This window comes from Protomyctophum parallelum (genome assembly GCF_964188405.1).
Source record: "Protomyctophum parallelum genome assembly, chromosome: 21".
Classification (NCBI taxonomy): domain Eukaryota; kingdom Metazoa; phylum Chordata; class Actinopteri; order Myctophiformes; family Myctophidae; genus Protomyctophum; species Protomyctophum parallelum.
Genome location: NC_139713.1, coordinates 17,327,204 through 17,346,105, shown reverse-complemented (window position 1 = coordinate 17,346,105; position 18,902 = coordinate 17,327,204). Strand labels below are relative to the sequence as shown.

General features: G+C 42.0%; 1 protein-coding gene across 4 annotated transcripts in view; it reads right to left on the bottom strand.

The window, feature by feature from the left end:
- Nucleotides 1–18,902, bottom strand: part of sppl3 (signal peptide peptidase 3) — a 45,297-nt gene that overhangs the window by 8,955 nt on the left and 17,440 nt on the right. The window contains exons 2-8 of one of the 4 annotated variants that reach the window (XM_083793779.1): nucleotides 18,320–18,397; nucleotides 5,059–5,156; nucleotides 3,865–3,984; nucleotides 3,395–3,473; nucleotides 1,798–1,922; nucleotides 1,210–1,316; nucleotides 150–313 (exon numbers count right to left, since the gene is read on the bottom strand). In XM_083793779.1, coding sequence (XP_083649905.1) covers nucleotides 150–313; nucleotides 1,210–1,316; nucleotides 1,798–1,922; nucleotides 3,395–3,473; nucleotides 3,865–3,984; nucleotides 5,059–5,156; nucleotides 18,320–18,397 — 771 coding nt within the window. The remainder of the gene's footprint in view (nucleotides 1–149; nucleotides 314–1,209; nucleotides 1,317–1,797; nucleotides 1,923–3,394; nucleotides 3,474–3,864; nucleotides 3,985–5,058; nucleotides 5,157–18,319; nucleotides 18,398–18,902) is intronic. The other 3 variants (XM_083793780.1, XM_083793781.1, XM_083793782.1) reach the window with 3 other exon arrangements.

Here is an 18,902-nt window from a genome sequence, read left to right as displayed (position 1 = left end):
TGACATGAAAATGTTTGAGAACGACTGACATAGAAATATGGGTTTTTCACTTGTAGAATCGTCCTCAGGTCCAAATGGGTCACCATTACTGGTGTTACGCGTTTGTGAGAATTTAGCAGCAGGTCACCTTCCTTCACAGCATCATTTACCTGGGAAAGACCAGCTTGCCAGGGAGGGAGAGGCGGGGAACATCACGGCCCATCCCTGGCCCTAAGTGTAGCTTCCTGGATAGGACATCTATGGGGTTTTCAGCTGGCTGGGTGGCCACCTTTACCATCACATTACTGTTGAAGATATAGGCTGAGAAGAACACCTGGAAGGGGATGAACAAACAAAAGGCAAGTAAACCTACCGCCGACAGTCAGTGGTTCTCAAAGTTTGTCAAGAAAAATTGGTTAATATATCAAATAGCAGTTTAACGTAAGTCTCTTATGAGGGTTCCTTCTCTGGCACAAACTCCTTTAAGAAAGGGGTCCGAAAGGGGTATAAACACCACTGGCCTAAGTAATCTAATAATGTCAGGGGTCCGAAAGGGGTATAAACACCACTGGCCTAAGTAATCCAATAATGTCAAACGATGCAATTGTATCGACAAATGCAATTATTATTATTTTTTTATCCCACGATTTTGTAACCCATTTTTCACCCCTGTGTCAATTATCTAATGTGATCCTGGGCTCTACACACCAACCAACCGGGGGAGAGCAACGGACTTGAACTCATGCTTCCTTCATGCATGAGTGTCCAGGTTGCTCCTTTACACCTGACAGGGGGGAGTTTCCCTGGTTGACAAAGGCCATTATGCTGATGGGTCAGATTCAATTACAGATTTTATTACTTAGGAAATGTCTAGTAAGACCAAGCAACCACCTGGCAGGGAGCTTAGAAAGCACAGACCAGTGGGAAAGGATTGGCACATAACCCCAAGACACCGAAAACAAGCAGAGCCTCTCCCTGGCTTTGTAAAGAACAGTCAGAGTAAGACGCTGACATTCTTGTGTCTTGACATACATCAATTAAAAAGAGTTGTGCTGCAATTGTCTAATAACGCCACACGATGGCGCCAACACAAACAAATGTGCAGTCAGTAGGAACAGTCTATGCACAAATGAAAGCAGCAGAATTTGCTGCCAAAAAACAACACTGGTTTTGTGCAACAGCTGCCATCACGGGCGGTGGGATACAGGGGATATAGGTGCATATTTTTACCCAGAATACGTCGTAGATGAGGAGACCCGACAGCAACAGGCAGGACACCTTCAGACTTGGAAGGCGCACAAAGGCTATCATGGCTACACACAGGCCCATCGCTAGAGCTGAGGAGGAAAGCAGAAAAAACAGCATATAATTAAAATAATTAAAATTAAAAAAAATTGAATCAAGGCAAGGTAGGGAAGCACATGATCGTGGTTTATTTTAGGGAGATGACTTTAAAAATCATCTCGCAAAAACACTCATTGACCGTAATGGTAAATGAGTTGTTTCCCCGTCTACTGCTACAAAAACAGACTTTGTTCACTCAAGAATCTTTGTTAGAATATCTTATCTTATCTATTATCTATTTTACATTGATGAGTTAAACATAAAACGGTTCCATGCTGAATAGTTCTAGTTGTGACCCGACTCTCAAACTGAAACCAGTCAATTCTCAGGCCTCAAGCTGAGGCCTGAGAACCTTTGACTATCCAGATAAAAGTGTTTATAGCAAGAAGTGATTATTTTAGTATGTGAAGATGCCTGGACAACAAATCTGCCTATAGGTGTTGGACCTCAAAGCCTCATGACGGAGTGACCTACCGTCCATGAGGAGCCAGTGGCCAGTCAGTACCCAGATCAGCACCAACAATACCGATAGGGAGAAGGAGAGGAGCTCCGCCAGAGTGAAGCGACCACAGCAGCCAAAGGAGATCCTGCAGGGAGGACTGTGTTAGACAATCATACGTCCAAGGAGAATGGGAGAAAAGTGTTCATTTTAGGGATTTACATTTTAGGCATTTATCAGACACTCTTAATCCAGAGCGATTTACAATAAGCAGGAACAATACAAGGTAATGCATCAAATACATAGAAATAGTCATCCAAGAATCATAAGCAAGCCAAGAACCTAATATCTGTCTAACAGTAGATTATCTGTGCAATGAAGCGATGAGTTATACATTATGTAAGGGATAATATCTGGCTAGGTGGTCATTGTCGGGAGATAATTCACCGACAGGGAGTTTAACTTGAATTAAAACCAGACAATGACCACCTAGCCAGATATTATCCCGCTTATTACATGGCTACCTAACATAAATTAATACATTGACTCAAACACAACAAAAAAAGTATTCCATAAGTTCGCGCTGGCTGCATCGGAAAACAAGGAAGTGAGTTGATCAAATAGAATCCATTTTCGGGGTCCTGCTTCGTCTATTTCTCGCTCAAATGTTTTCAAAAACATTCTTGAGAGCAATGTTTAGCTGTAAATGGCATTGTGTGTCACTAGTGTGTGTGTGTTTACAATGGCTGTCATGTTGGAAACAGCAGTAAATCAAGCGGGGCGCAGCCGCGCAGCTGGTGCTCAGATAGTTTGATTAGGCAGAGGTCTGTTATACAGCGGAGTGGTCATTATCAACACATAACTCACCGCTGAATTCAGTGATTGAGTGCTATGTGCTAAGTCTACATAAAATGTGAACTTAAAAATGCTAAATTATAAGTGCTGCGGGCCAAGATGGAGTCTGAAGAGGTGGGATTTCAGACTACGGCGGAAGATGTGGAGTCGATTACAATGGGAAGTTCCTTCCACAGTTTTGGAGCCAGAAGAGAGAAGAGTCTGGGACATGTGGAGCGCTGTCCCAGTGTTTTTAGTGAGCGTTCTACCAGCTGGGTAGAACGATCAGGGGGTCAAATCAAACGATTCACGGTTCTCCAGGGTGGGTCCAATTTGAATTTGAACAGATTAATTTATCTTAAGAAAAGTTTGTTTAATTGAACTCCAAAGAGTGTACTATGGAACCACGGTACATTTGGGAACGAGGCTAAGGAGCAATTTGAGGGATTTAAACTGAGCATTTGTACTTTGAAATGGTCTCTATAAAAATGTGGACTGCAACATACAGCTATGCATATATAAAAAAATAATTAAGAAAAAAAACATACAGCCATGCATATATATATTAAAAAAACAAACTTCTGAGGTGATGAATGTGCAACTTCTTTGAGGGGAGGCTCGTTTGCATATGCTGTGGAATCATTATTGGGATTTGGCTATTTTAGTTGGAAATGTGATGAGCAACTTAGGCATTCACAAATCGATAGAGGGGAGGAAGAGGAAGTGGTGTGAGGAAGAGATATCGTTGGGGGGGGGGGGGGGGGGGGGGCAAAACAAAGGAAGAAAGACCATGCTTACTTGTTGGCTGGTGAGCAGGGCCTGGTCAGATACTGGCACATTGGCAACAAGAGGAATGCAAATGCAATCGTGGCAAGAACTGGAAGCAACAAACAGGAAAGAACAGTGAGGAGCCCGATCTACTGACTGCTACGCCGTTCGCTTCAGTTTTTATTGTTTTAACCTAAGAAGACAGTGCATTTTATCAAGCAGTTAATACCGGCTTATGTTCCAAGGGATATAAAATTGCTTCGCAACAATTGTACCGTTTTTGAATAAGTTATGCCTCAAATCCTTTTACACACTGGCGGCGTGACGAATAAATAAATATTATAATGCAACGGAAGCTCACAAAAATCCTGAATAAGATATTACGTCACTTTACTGTGCAATATTCACGTATTGTGTGAACGTACGTACGCATGACAACGGCATTGGAACGAATATATTTTTTTTTATTAATGGCACAACATAAAAGGTGTTGCAGGTACCTGCAGTGCAGATGGTGAAGACCACCTGTACAGAGTCAAAGAAGAAGAACATAACTAGTAGAGAGACGGACGCTCCAATGGGCAGGAACAATGCCTGTGTGGAGTCGATGGTCTGAATACCTACAAGAAAGCACAGAGCATAAGAAAACTTTAACCCATTTAGACCTGAGTTAAAAACATTCACTTTGAAAGAATATTCAAAGATTTGCGCCACATTTTTACGATTTAAAAAAAAATAGCAGACCTACAAGCTCGTAGCGCGCCACTCGGTGGTAACACACATACACACTTATCAGATTTTGTACCAGAACAACCGAGGTGTTTTTACGTTTTAAAGGTGCTGCTGCAGAGAATTTGGTTCTGTCTAACAAGACATGGTGGCTCCCATCTCTTTGGAAGGGGATTTGTATATATCTATAAGTTCTGACATACAGTACACAGTAGGAAAACTGTCACATGTAATGACACTTTTAACTGAAACAAAAGTATGTAACTAGGCATGTGTGTGTGTGTGTGTGTATATATATATATATATCACACTTTACTTCCTAATGTTGTAAGCAATGTGCCATACACCGCCTCATGAAGCAGTGACACTAGCAACATCAATACAAGTCTATGGTTGTCTTACGATTTCATACCGTCCCATTCTACGCTGATAGGGTGCTACGTCTCCTCTATATTATACCATCACTCTGGCATGGTTGTCCAATTAGTTTTAATGAGGACGACTGCCTGTGCATACATGACATGTATGACAATCCTTCTGCCAATGGTCCAATACACTGCATCGTCGTCAAATCACAACACAAGGCCATGAAACTTCACATAATTAGATCACCGACTCGATATCTGACAATACGGTGCAATTTGGTGGTCAACGGACGAGCCCGGCGAAGAGCCACACATATCATGTACAGTAGGTTGCGTTTTAGAAGGGTTGCTAGGGAACATTACCACTTTGGTGCTCTATTTTCCCCCCCATTGGTACTTAATCCTGACGACTTTGGCAGCTACCAAAAAAGTTCCTAGGCAGGAAATGAGAGCAAATCCCAATCCAACTTCGTACACATTCATTATCTGGAAAATACATGATCAGCAACGGCTTTGTTTTTGTTTTTTCTCCGTTCCCTTTTACAGTAATATTCATCCATCCGTGTAAATGCTGTACGCCCGAACGTTGTTGTTTCTCACCATGTATGTAACACTCACTGTTGTTGTTCGAGTTGAACCCCGGTATGGGATTACCGTCCTTGTCCTTCTCCTGGTTCTCACAATCCATGTTTAATGATCTGCATTAAGGAGGAGACACGACAGAATGGTGAGGTGCTGGACAACAGCGACGTTCATTATGAACCGAACACCAACTGTTGGGTTACACACACACACACACACACACACACACACACACACACACACCGAAGCCCACTATTCCGACGCGGAAGCCGCGTAGTCGGAATGGCGGCATGTCGGAATGCCACTCTGTCCCCCGCTGTTGTCATGAGGCAACGATGTGAATAGGGCTGCGACTTCCAATTACTTTCTTAGCAATTATTCTATCGATGACATGCTGTATTAATCGAACAATCAGGAGGCACGTTTAATATATCCATCTATAAATGCACCACATCTGTCTGTACGTCTGTCTGTCTGTACGTGAGTACGGCTGAATTGCACGTAATTAGAGAACCGTTTGCGACACACGCGTTCCACACCCCCACAGGGAGTGCAGTGCCCGGTGTCGAGCCGGGCAGACCCACGGTTGTCCAGAAGCGCTACAAAAAGCCTCTGCCCGGCCTCTTGACAGGGCCCCTGCCCAGGGTCCATATGGAGCTGGCCTGTTCTGACATCACAACACTCCATATTTGGGCATACCTGACATCACAACACTCCATATTTGGGCATACCTGACATCACAACACTCCATATCGCAAATGGGCCTGAATTCTAATCTTTGCGAACTAAAAATATATTTGGGAGCACTGCCACTACAAATAATTACTGTGGTGCGCCTGGCTACAACGATCGATTGTAGAAAACGGGCGCTCTCTGACATCCAACTCCACTGCACTGCTCCTGTCTGCTAGCTGCACTAACACTTGATGCTAACAAACCAACGTGTAAAGTGTGTACTCTTTGACACAACGATACAGGACAACGTTGAGCGCTGCATCGCTCACATTCCAGAGCGCCTCAGCTCGCGACTTCACCATGTGTCAGAAAGTACGTTATTTCAAGCGTTCAGATTCAGAAAAGACTGGAGCCTCTAGCCAGCTAGTGCTACGGTAAAGACAAGGAGGCGGACCGACGCCGTGCGTGTGTGCGCGCGCATGCAAGAGAGAGAGAGGGAATGAGAGAGAGAGAGGGAGGGAGAGAGAGAGAGAGAGAGGGAGGGAGAGAGAGGGAGGGAGAATAGCAGACTGGTGTTTCTACATAGCAGCAGTATTGATACTTTTAAAACATTAGAGTAATCTTTCCACCACTGATTAGAAGTGAATAGGCATAGCTATGAATGCCATGTTTTACATCGAAATTATTTTATATTCGAAATTCTAATTATATGATCTAAAAAGGCTATGAAGGTGAAAAACACAAAACAAAGAAAAAGAAAACAGGTGATGTGACTGGCCGGAATCAGTGTAGACTAGAGTGTCCTCAAATTGAGATGTTTGATGCCTCGGTCTCTATGAAGAGATGGATGGATGGATGGATGAGGGACAAAGTCTGGACACTACATTTTAAATTCTGGCATGCATTTTGTAAATCACACGGTTATATTATTGTTTTTATGAATGTAAGAAAATATCGATTACATATTGGTGCTCCTTAGATTTTGGTGGGTGCTCCTAATTCTTTTCTGATGCTCCTTCATTTTGAAATTGGCAGCACTGGTAAAGTAAATTTCGAGCCCTGGCTCTACGCCCGGGCACCGGTCTAGATTCAACAAATAATATAACGAATTGATCAGTCTGATGAACTACTTAATCTCTATTTATACTTCTTTGTACCGGTGTCGTGAAGAAATACAGATAATAGTCGATATAGTCGTACAAGTACAAGCTCAACAATTTCTGAAAAAGAAAATGTATTTAGTTTAACTGTTGCACCCCTAGATGTGTATACTAATGGAGGATACATGGATGCTTTAGACATAAAGTCTAGAAGTCATTGATTTTACGTCATTCAGTGCAAATCCAAGTCAAACAGCAGGTCATCGTGAGCAAGTTGCAAGTCAAGTCACAACTATTTAAGGACAAAGACGTTGGCATATCATGGTCATATTGGCCATACTGACGTTGTCTTCAGCGATGGCACTCGGCTGTTTTCACTCGGGAGTGCGCCCAGGACGGTGCAGACATGTCGGGGGCATGGAAAGTAGGGGGGGGGGGGGTAATATTTACTATTCTGTGCAACGCGAACGGCGCAGAGTTGGCCCTGGTGGCCGTCGCAACGCTCGGCACAGCGACTCGCTCGGCAGTACCTCAAGTGGCTCAAGCCAAGGCCACCAGGGACGGCACGCCTCCCTTCATGGTGACGGTCATGGTCACAAAAAAGCAAGCGCTCCCTCCGCGTTTCTTGATTATCACATATTGGCTCCATTCCAAGCTTCTGATCACAGACATATTCTTGATTATAACATTCAAAGCGGGTGTGCAGTATGGGTTAGGAAACATGCAGAGGCAAACCCTGCTCACTCCCAATGCTGCAACATGAGCAGCATGTCATTTTAGATATTAGCTACATCATGTGACATCAATCACTTGAGAAGCAAGTATGAGCGACATGCAGCAAAAGTGAACTGCAATGAAAAGTCAACTCCATGACTCTTTTTTTTTTACACATCAAACCCCGACTGTGGAAGAAAAGGTTCAAGGATGCTGGACTAGCCTTCCAGCAGTCCCGACCTGTCCAACAGATAATGTGTTGTGCATTTCAAAAAAGCTAAATGCGACAAAGACGTCATACTGTTGCACACCTAAAGACTTGTGTGCAGGAATAATGGGACACAATTCCGCCTGTAATACTCCTTCACCTGATCGTCCTCATCAAGTCCTAAATGTCCCTAAATGCATTTTCAGTGTCGTGAAAGCCAGAGAACAGAGAACATTACAAAGTGGTAAATACTTTACCGTCCCAACCGCCTTGTATTCTACCCGGAAATAAGCGTTTATTTTTACAAGTCTAACCCATTCTGGGCGAGAACCCCTTCTGGTGTTTTAACCATTATGTTATGCTTTAGCAATTTATTTTTTTTAATCGTGAAAATGTGGCGCAAATCTTTGAATATATATTCTTTCAGAGCGAACGTTTTTAACTCAAAGGTTTGCTTCTGGGGGGGTCTCTGGAACAACATATTTTCAGATGGGGGTCGGCGGCCAAATTCATATCATTTTTGGGGTGCTTGACATGAAAAATCCATAAGAACTGACATAGAAACATAGGTTTTTCAGAAAACCATCAGGATTTAGTAGGCATTTGTAGAATCGTCCTCAGGTCTTGTCCCTTTCTGTGTACATTCTCTAGTTAGTCATATACTCGGTATGTTACACACCGTTACATGCCAATTATTCTCCTTTAATCGTCTCTTCTCATAATGTTTCTACAGTGTGGTATACTTGTCATCGTTCCTTTCCTTTGCTTCAAGCGCACAGAGAAGCAGAGCTGCTCCTTGTGGGCAATGGGGTTTGTGTGTGTCACTTTCAGAGCAAAGGTTTTCCACTAGGAAACTAGTGGTGCCACACTGCAAAAACAAATGGGACTTTCAGTCGTACACTTCTAAATAAAACCCTCATTGACGCAATTCTTGCTCATTTTATACTTTCAAGAATTGTCAAACATTTTCAAAAATATTTCACAATTCTTGAAAGTATAAAATAAGGGTAGAGTAATTCAATCCAGGAAAAGACAACACTTGTCATAGCACAATACAATATGCAAAGATCCCAGACGATATCTAGTCTCATATCACAATATTGACATATTGCCCTGCCCTAGTTGCAGGCCTGAATGGCAGAAATGAAATTAAGTTGAACATACAAGTATCACATATTGTGTTGTGTTCATACTGTCTGCAATACATAATATAACTTGTGTTGTGTTCATACTGTCTGCAATAAAATACAAGTCCGAAAATATAGAAATCACTGCTATTTTAGTATGTTTTTCTTCTGATTTGGTGTTTGTATTTCGAGCTCACACACACATTCATTTTGGACCGTAATGCGGTCACAATTTCAAGTCATGTAGTCAATAGCTATTCCATCCAAATATAGAGGGACAGAGGATCTGAGATTATTAATTCAATAAATGTGAAAAGTCTCGCACAAAAAAGTAACAATAATGTGATGTGAAAAATAATTTGGCAGCACGTGTATGAGAAATATGGTGCTGAAACTGCCGATGGGTGTCAGTTTGCGCGATTAGCTGGAGACACACACCACCTACACACATGCTGAAAATAGCCGATCTACAAGCTCACAACACATCGCAAAGCGTTGTGAGCTTGTAGATCGGCTATTTTCAGCATGCAACCAAGTGTAAAATGTGGATCTCTTGTCCACTAGTCCCTGCCTAACATTTTAGTCTAGTTTTTATTTGTTGACGAAATTGTCAGTCGGACATTTTTCGTTTTAGTCGACAAAAACAACAAACTGCGTGCAATAGATCCCAACGCTGATCAGAAGGAGGTTACATTACGGTCAAACCACCTACAAACGCCTGCACGACCTCTCCGTAGTCACTGTAAATCTAAATGGAGCAGGTCCAGGTTGTGTCTCCTGATGACATCATGGATTGAATTTAAATCACAGGAATAACACTTGTGACCTCTGTTTCAGGGTGGATCCACTGGAATACTCTAAGCACAGTGAATTCTTCCAAATCCAATTTCTCTGCCAATTTCCACAATAAAAAAAATTGCACAGGAAAATGTTACTGTGGAAGGCACGGTTTGAAGAAAAATCATTGTTATGGTAACTGTGAGTGGGTCTTCGCAAAGTGGCACCCCTAGGTTGCCGTGATGCAAGTATTCTCGGGCACTGGGTGCACGAGAAAACTTTGATAATAGTTTTTAAATGTATCAATGTCACTTGTAAGTAAAAAACATAAACCCTTTATACTTAAAGGGTAAGACCACTTTTTTTGAGGTTTGGGTTGTGTAGTTACTTTGCCATGATGCAACTCCAAATGTGGACAAGAAATAAAAAATAACTGCTCCAGTGATTAGAAATTGATAATTCAAAATATGCTCCTCATTGACTTACATTGTAGCTAAAACAGCTCTCAAAGTCACTCTTGTAGTACGTAAACAAACACAAACTAGAAAAAGTGCCCTTCTGGGCACAGGTCTCCACCAGGATAGGAATGTAGGACATTGCAGCTTGCCTTCATCTGGTGGTTGGATAAAAGGGCAACAAAAGTAAACTAGGGAGTTGGCATACAAAGTTATCCACAGATCCGTGCAGTTAGAGGTAAAAACACTTTTCGGCCAGTTATAGCGCCACCTTGAGGCTGAGTTGAAATTGTTCATGTGGCATTTCTTCCTCGGCCTAGTGGGAATGTGCGTGCACAATTTCACGGAAATCACGCGATGTGTTCATGATTTGCAGCATTTTGTTTGAAAATGAGCACTCCTGTGAACTTTGGAAGCCAATCTTAACCAATCAGGATGGAGTGTGAGAAATCTGAAAGACCCGTTTCGTTGAATGGCTCTAGAGAGACTGTGTACCAATTTGCGTGATGTTTGGACAAAATCTGTAGGTGTACTGTGCAAAAACTTGTTTCGCACAAAGCGGCCTCCTGGTGGCGCTATAACAGGCCGTTCTGGAAAGTTTGGGGCAGAGGTTCATCGTTGGCATCCAGGGAGTGTGTGTGCATCGACCGGGTTAACGTTGGCCGAGATTAGCTGCTCACGGACACACACACGGACGGACACACGGACACACGGACGGACGGACGGAGTGCAAAACATACTCTCCCCCCATGCCTTCGGCCTGGTGGAGACAACAATGTTGATTCAGACAATATAGAGCATCACCAAAAATGTGGTTTTATTTTTTCATAAAAATTTTATCTTCCTGTTGATTTGTACATTTTATTGGGAAGAAAATACGGACTGGATCCGTGGATCTGGATCCAGATCTTCAAGAGAACTTTTGTACCAACAGCTATTAGGCTCTTCAATTCGAAGGCCAGCCGCTAGGTCTATGAACTGGACTGAGGTTTTTTAGATTTTTAGTTATTTATGGGCCTGAGTGCAATAACAAAGGATTTTTAATCATCCCCACTGTCACCTTTTAAATGCTTTTTAATGCCTTTCATGTTTATTCCCGCTTAGTCTTTAACATGTATTCCCCTGCTTTTGTGATGTGTTTTTTAACTAACATGCCTGTACGAGCTTTGGGATAACCTGAATTTCCCCTTGGGGATCAATAAAGTATCTATCTATCTATCTAATAGTAAAATCAACAGGAATCTAACATTTTTATGAAAAAATAAAACCACATGAGTTTTGGTGATGCTCTATATTGTCTGATTTGTCTGTTTACGTACTAAAATAGTGACTTTGAGAGCTGTTTTAGCTACAATGTAAGTCAATGAGGAGCATATTTTGAATTATCAATTTCTAATCACTGGAGCAGTCATTTTTTATTTCTTGTCCACATTTGGAGTTGCATCATGGCAAAGTAACTACACAACCTCAAAAAAAGTGGTCTTACCCTTTAAGAGTAAAACGGACCCAAGTTAAACTGCACTTGGTTTAATGTAGGCACCAAGTCTCTTCACCAAAAATAGCAGATCTACGAGCTCACAACATGCCACATTGTGACATCTTGTAGATCTGCTATTTTTGGTGAATGTTTACCCCAGAATATGAATGCTTGGGTTTAAGTTGTTAAACACAAAGTATAAAAGCTATTTTGAGGATAAAAGCTAGTCTGAGGACCCCGAGGTGTCCAAAACACATGCAGTATTGTATGGCTATTCTAAAATAATATCCACAAGCTCACATTGCGTGCCTTCACGGCATATTGTGAGCTTGGAGATCTGCTCTTTTCAAATGTTTTTTGAAAAATCTTCTCTTATGGGGATGATCCATGGCCACTGGCCAGATACGTGATCGATTTGGAGGTCCGACCTCGACATGAAAATGTTTGAGAACCACTGCTGAGGAGTAGCGGTGCGGGATACTAGTGATTATTTATCCAAGGTCTGAGGCTCCTGGACCCTAGCCAGGCAGACTGGTCAGTGGTCACTCCTATTGACATGACATGGAAAATCAAAGAGACCTACAACACACATTTATTTCATTGCTGTCGGGAGGAAACCTCATAACTCCAAAATGTTCATTTTTCAGGAAAGGAAAAATATAAATTTTTCAGGAAAACCATATATTTTTTAAACAAAGCAATACAGCCTCATCAAAGTTGGTGTTGTACCTTTATATATTGTCAATTACTTCCTTGAGAGGGGGAGAGGTGGTGGAGTTAGTTGCTTTAGCAGACATTTAGAGGGTCCAATGGAGTTAAAGAGGTTTTGTCCAAAGCACTTTTTACTACTTTCCATTGGTTCAATATTTTCGAAACAACACACAGACGTAAAGGGTGTTCAATAGCACCGATTTATGCCAACAAAAATCAAAAGGTTATGACTGAGGTTTCCTCCCGACAGCAACGAATCATGCATCTTGCTTTGGTTCTCGACCTCCCTAACCACCAGAGATTAATAGGTTTATCTAATATCTCCAACCATTCCCTATTAATCCCTGGACCAGTTCAATATACAGTAGGTCGAGTCTACCCTATCGCACAAAATACAGCATGAATTACCCCTTGAACAGGAACAGCATTTGTCAACATTAGCGCAAATTGTCAACATTGTCAAATTAATGGGGACAAATCTTGTGTAGGTCGGCCACTCCCATTGTCTCTCCGGGTCCTAATCTAGACAACCTTAATCGGAATTTATGTTTGCATATTGTAGGCCAAACAGTTGAAACAGGTGTGGTACTGTGCCGTGATGCCGTCAACAGAACTGTGTTGCAATGTCAACTTTAAGAACTGTCCACTGTGGGAGCTGACTTTAACATTAAAGACAACTGTCCACTGTGGGAGCTGAGCTGACTGACACATCTGCAAGAGAATCTACAAGATATGTAGTTCTTATTTCCTGTTTAGCACTTGGCACATGTTTATTTCTTCTCCCCAAGACCGTTTTACCACTCTGACCAAGTAATATTGATTATTTAAGTTGCATTTTGAGAAAGGTGCATTTTGAGAAAGGTGATGTTTTTGTGGTAATCTCAAAGTTGACAATATATTGTACTGTAGATATCTGCAGATGAAACTAATTAACGTAATTAACATGATTCAGAAGTTTGTGGACTTATCGGAATAGTGGACATTGGGAGAGGTCTTAGTAATAAGGTTAATTATTCATGAGAATGAAAAAGTATGAACAACAAAATGCAGACCGTGGCTCAGTCACCCACCGTTTCATCTTCTGTACATAAAGAATTTTGACTTCACCAGGGCGAAAGCCGTGCGCACGTGGGTGTTTTCAGCCCTCAACTGCTTCTGACAGACATACTAGGGGTTGGAACATGCATCCATGCAAGCCCAGCCCAGTAGTCACTTTGGGTGTCGGACATTACTATTACTAACCCTAACCCAACCATAACCGCAAGCACGACGCAGCGCATGTGGGTGAAGTTGAACATGTTCTGTATGTCGGACATTACTATTACTAACCCTACCCCAAAACAAACCCCAACCCCGACGCATCGCATGTCGGACCAAAGCAAACTTTACTTTATCCGCAAAAAAAAAAAATATATAGTTGTTTGCGGTGTACACAAAAATGATGGTGGGAGCAGGATTTGAATCCAGGAGATATGGATTGAAAATCTATTGCCTAACGAGCCATGCTACGAGCTGGCTGCTGGAATGCTTTTCCAGAGTCTACTACAGAGTCTACCCAACTCATGTAAATGAAAAACCCCTCCCAGTAAGGAAAAACCCCGCCCAGTAGGGGAGGGGTCCATCCCCTCCCATATTTCTCAGAGATATAGCTTGTAAGCAGGTGCCCCAATTTTGGGCATATTTCTTTCGTCCAAATAAAATCTATAATCATTTATCGGCTATTTTCACCACTTTTGCGTGATACTGTTATATGACAGTATATGAAGTATAAAATTGGGCATTCATTCATGAAAACAAAACAAAAAGATTAAATATGGATACAAGGTTTCTACACGATAATGATATGAATCAGTACAAGCACAGAACATTAACTAGCTAATCACATTTCCGTACTCATTTTCAACATTAAGAAAGTGTTATTTGAGCTGCTCTAGCAATTGGACTCCTAAATTCAAAGTTCAAAGCCCATAGATAGCCCATAGATAATAGGCTTTGTTACCGAATTTATGCTTGGGTAGCAATAGGGACCTCAATTGTTTTTACTGGATTTGATCCCTGATTAATGATCATTTCACTACTTATTCAACAACATTAAGGGTTAGGGGTGCTCACTGTTAAACACCCCCATTAAGCATATCCACACCAGTCTGGCAGGGCAAAGCTTGTTACCATAGTTACCTTTCAAACGCTGCAGAAAAGCAGAGCAATGCGGATGGACTGGGCTTGAGATTGGGAAATTGAGCATTATGCTAAGTAACGAAACAAAACAGAAAACTACTGCTCGGGATTTTGAAGGACAAATATGGTCAAGTTACTGACCGTCATATTGAGTCAGAAGCAGTCCAGCCGCAAGTCAAGTCATGGGTCAGCATTGTTGCAACTCAAGTCTGTTACGAGCTCATTCAATTTAAAACATTTTGACCTGAGATCAGATTCTAAAAATTACTTCTACATCCTGACAGTTTTCTGAAAAAGCTATGTTTCTATGTCAGTCGTTCTTCGACTTAAAAAAAATAGCAGACCTACAAGCTTGTAGCGCGCCACTCGGTGGCACGCTTTGAGTTTACAGATCTGCCATTTTTCAATAGCTAAAGCATAATGCTAAAACCAAAAGGGGTTCACGCTCAAAATGGGTTAAAACATCTTACATTATGTAACCTGGCTCGCCGATAACAAATTATCTTTATACCAGGGAAAAACTGAATCCATTCCCTTTGGATCAAAATAGTAATCTCAGCAAGGCAGACGGCTTCTCAGTTAAAGTGGGTGACAATATTATCACACGTACAGATTACCATAGACATTTCAAATTACCTACCTAGGTTCCATCCTGGAGGCAAATCTTTCCTGTGATAAAATGACCACCAAAAAAAAGGCAACCAAAGAACAAGATTCCTGTACAAGATCTCCTCCCTGGTCAACAAAAACACCTTGAAGACCCCAACAGGAGCCCTCGTACAAGTCTTCTTGGACTATGCATGCAGCCATGCACCTCTTGGTACCACAGCACCTCAAAAGGCCCTTAAAACAAGGCTCCAGACATCCTAAAGCAAACTGGTCAGGCTACTACTTGGCCTCACTCCCCATTTTGATGGGCTGGAATGGCCTAGAGTTGACGACAGAGTACAGCATCTTGCAATGGGGCTGGTCCAGAAGATTTGCTACACCACAAAGATACCCATGTATACGGACCTGTCCTTAATGTCAATAAAGTCCACACTCACAACACCAGACGGAGTTCAACAAACCACATGCTCCTATGCCACTAAAATGTGGAACCCCCTACCAAAAGCCATTAAGATATGTGAATCCCCTGACTCCTTCAAAACTGCTCTCAAAGAGCAGCAATATGATGATTTCCTGTTTTTTCATAGAAGTGTATATTTGTACGTCTTTAATTGTTATGAATTGAAAATGGTGGAGCCTGATGTAAACGAGTCTTGTGCTTTTCGTGGTTTTGTCCACAAAGTAGCAGTTTTTGCATAGACTTGTGCTTTCGTTTGAAATGTACCCATTCTAAGTGTGAGACAGAGAAGTTTTTTCTTTTCGTTCCAAAAAGGTTTAGTCAGTTAAATTAGGTCCACTCACATCTACAAATTACATCCTGCACATAATTGTACGTTGATTCAAACTCTTAACTCATGACTGGGGAGGGATTCCCGGAGATAGGTGGGTTATTGCTCCGAGTTTAACCCATTTAGACCTAAGTTCGATTCTACAAATATCTTCTAAAACATGACAGTTTTTCTGAAAAACCTATGTTTCTATGTCAGTGGTTCTCATGTCAAGGACCCCTAGAATTATATGTATTTGGCCGCCGCCCCCCATCTGAAAATATGTTGTTCCAGGGACACCCCAGAAGCAAAGATTGGAGTTAAAAACGTTCGCTCTGAAAGAATATATATCTATTCTATATTGGAGAAGTTGTCACGTGGCGCAAAATATGTGCCACTAGCCAATGAAAAGATGTGCCCATAAAAGATGTGCCCATACAGATGTGGCCACTAGCCAATGAAAACTCAACCAACTCAACCAAGCCACACCTGTCACTAGCTCTCAGCCCCCCCCCTCCCTCTTTGGCTGCTGTAATGTGATCTCCCCTATGGATCTCCGCACTCCGCAGAGAAACCTTACCTATAGTCGCCTCACCATTTCGCTTATTCCTTCTAAATCTCTGTATTTAAAATATAGGTCGCTCAGCGAATGTCTTAGTTACATTAACATTGTTCTTAGAAACTACTTGGTTTGTGCCTAACTACTACGATTAGACAGATCGCGTTTGTTATTTCGCTACTGCCAGTACTTCTGATTGCACGCGCACACACACACACACACACACACACACACACACACACACACACACACACACACACACACACACACACACACACACACACACACACACACACACACACACACACACACACACACACACACAACACTACCGCGTGTCCCACACACACACAACACTGCCGCGTGGATTTAAGCTGTCAAACCTATTTTGTTAAAGTTACATATGCCACAGACACTTGCCTGAACTGTGCAGCTGATATATATACAGCATTGTCATATTTAAAATGCGCTTTATAGCTTCTCTCAGCTCAAAGCGTGTATGAATAAGGAGATAAATGAACAGCTGACGTCGGTGGGAGAGGACGTCAGCTGTGTGTGTGTGTGTGTGTGTGTGTGTGTGTGTGTGTGTGTGTGTGAGAGGGAGGTAAACAGTCAGCAACACGTTAAATTTCTACTTCTACTAAAGAAAGAGGCAGCGATGGAGCCATAAGTCCATATCCATAAATTCGGGGACATAAATTGCGCAAAATACTGTTAAACATGACGGCATCAGCCTGCTGCATCCTCCAAGCTGTTGTGTGCTAAGCTAAATCATCATACAGAACAGTCAACACGGCATTGACCAGGGTTGCCACATTGACTGAGAGGGAAACAAGCAACCAGGTCTATGAAAATGTTAACAGGCCAGATCAAGTCAGAAAATAAATCTAGAATAAGCAACACTATTGCTGACTGTCAAACATCATTGTCCAATGTTGTTTTACAGCAGTGGTTCTCAAAAGATTTCATGTCATGGACCACTAATATTCTATATGTATATATATTTATATATATATTATATATATATAATATAATATATATATATTTACTATATATATATACACACCGGTATATATACAGTGTACACAAACCGTATATCTAGGTGTGCCCCGAGATTTTTAGGCTATGAAAAGTGCCCTGGGACAAAAAAGGTTGAGTTAAGCGGTGCCCAAAAGGTAGATCACGATCTACCAGTAACGTCAGATCAGGGGTTTTGTCGGCCAGCGCCAAAAATGCTCCCCGACAGCATAATCGGAGCAAATACCGGGCAGTGTGTATGAGCCATAACGTGTTGACTACACTACACTACACTAATAAGGACACATAATAATAACTAATAACCCATCCGTTACTACATGTGGAGTCAACTCCCGCAATTTCCTTCTTCCCATAGTGCGCGGCAAAGTAACTCTGGGATGAGCGGCCGCGGAGCGGCCGCGAAATTCTAGTATAAATATATTCAAAGATTTGTGCCACATTTTCACGATTTTTCAAAAATAGCAGACCTACAAGTTCATAGCGCGGCACTCGGTGCGGCGCTATGAGCTTGTAGATCTGCTATTTTTCAACAGCTAAAGCATAAAACATAATGCTTAAAACACCAAAAACCCAAAATGGGTTAATGGTCATTATTGCATCCTGATGTGAAAGAAAATATTTCTAAGGTTATGTGCATCCTATGGACAATCAAAATAATTTGGGAAGATTTAATTTTGATGTGGTGTCATGATTATATATGGCAAACTGACTATCACAAAAATGAAAACATGGCAATTCATGTGAAAAAAGGTTGCAGACCTCTGTTTTAGAACACCCCTCCCCCCCAATGTTTTCCAAGGTCCTGTCCCAGTGGAAACAAGATTATATGTTCTTCCTCAAAGTTGACCCCCGTGACTGACCTACTATCAGTATTATGGACTCACCTGAAGCTGCCATAGACGATGAGAAGAATGGAGATGAGGAAGGTGGACACCTGGCTGGAATCAACCAAGGAGTATGCCCTGAAAAGATAAGAGAATTATGATTATTAAACAGACAGTCGTACAGTTCCGATTTTCCTCCTAAAGGACGATCACGATCACAGAGAGAGAGAGAGAGAGAGAGAGAGAGAGAGAGAGAGAGAGAGAGAGAGAGAGAGAGAGAGAGAGAGAGAGAGAGAGAGAGAGAGAGAGAGAGAGAGATCCAATGACCGAGTTGCCTGCTGCCTGCTGTCTTCCGAGACACTTCGTTTTTGGGAGAGCTTTCTTTGTTGTTTGTTTTGTCCTCGATTATGTATGAATGTACTTGTATTGTCTTGTATTGTATTTGCTGTATGTTGCTGGACCCCCTCGAAAACGAGATGATACATCTCAAGGGGATATCCTTTCTCAATAAAGGTTCATATACTTACACGAGCGGCTTTTTGCCGCTCGTGTAAGTGTGCTTACACCCAGAGCAGCGCTGTGCACAGAGGCTCTCCTCCTCTTCCCTCTCATTGCTTCACTCAGGCTGGTTATTTCATTTGCT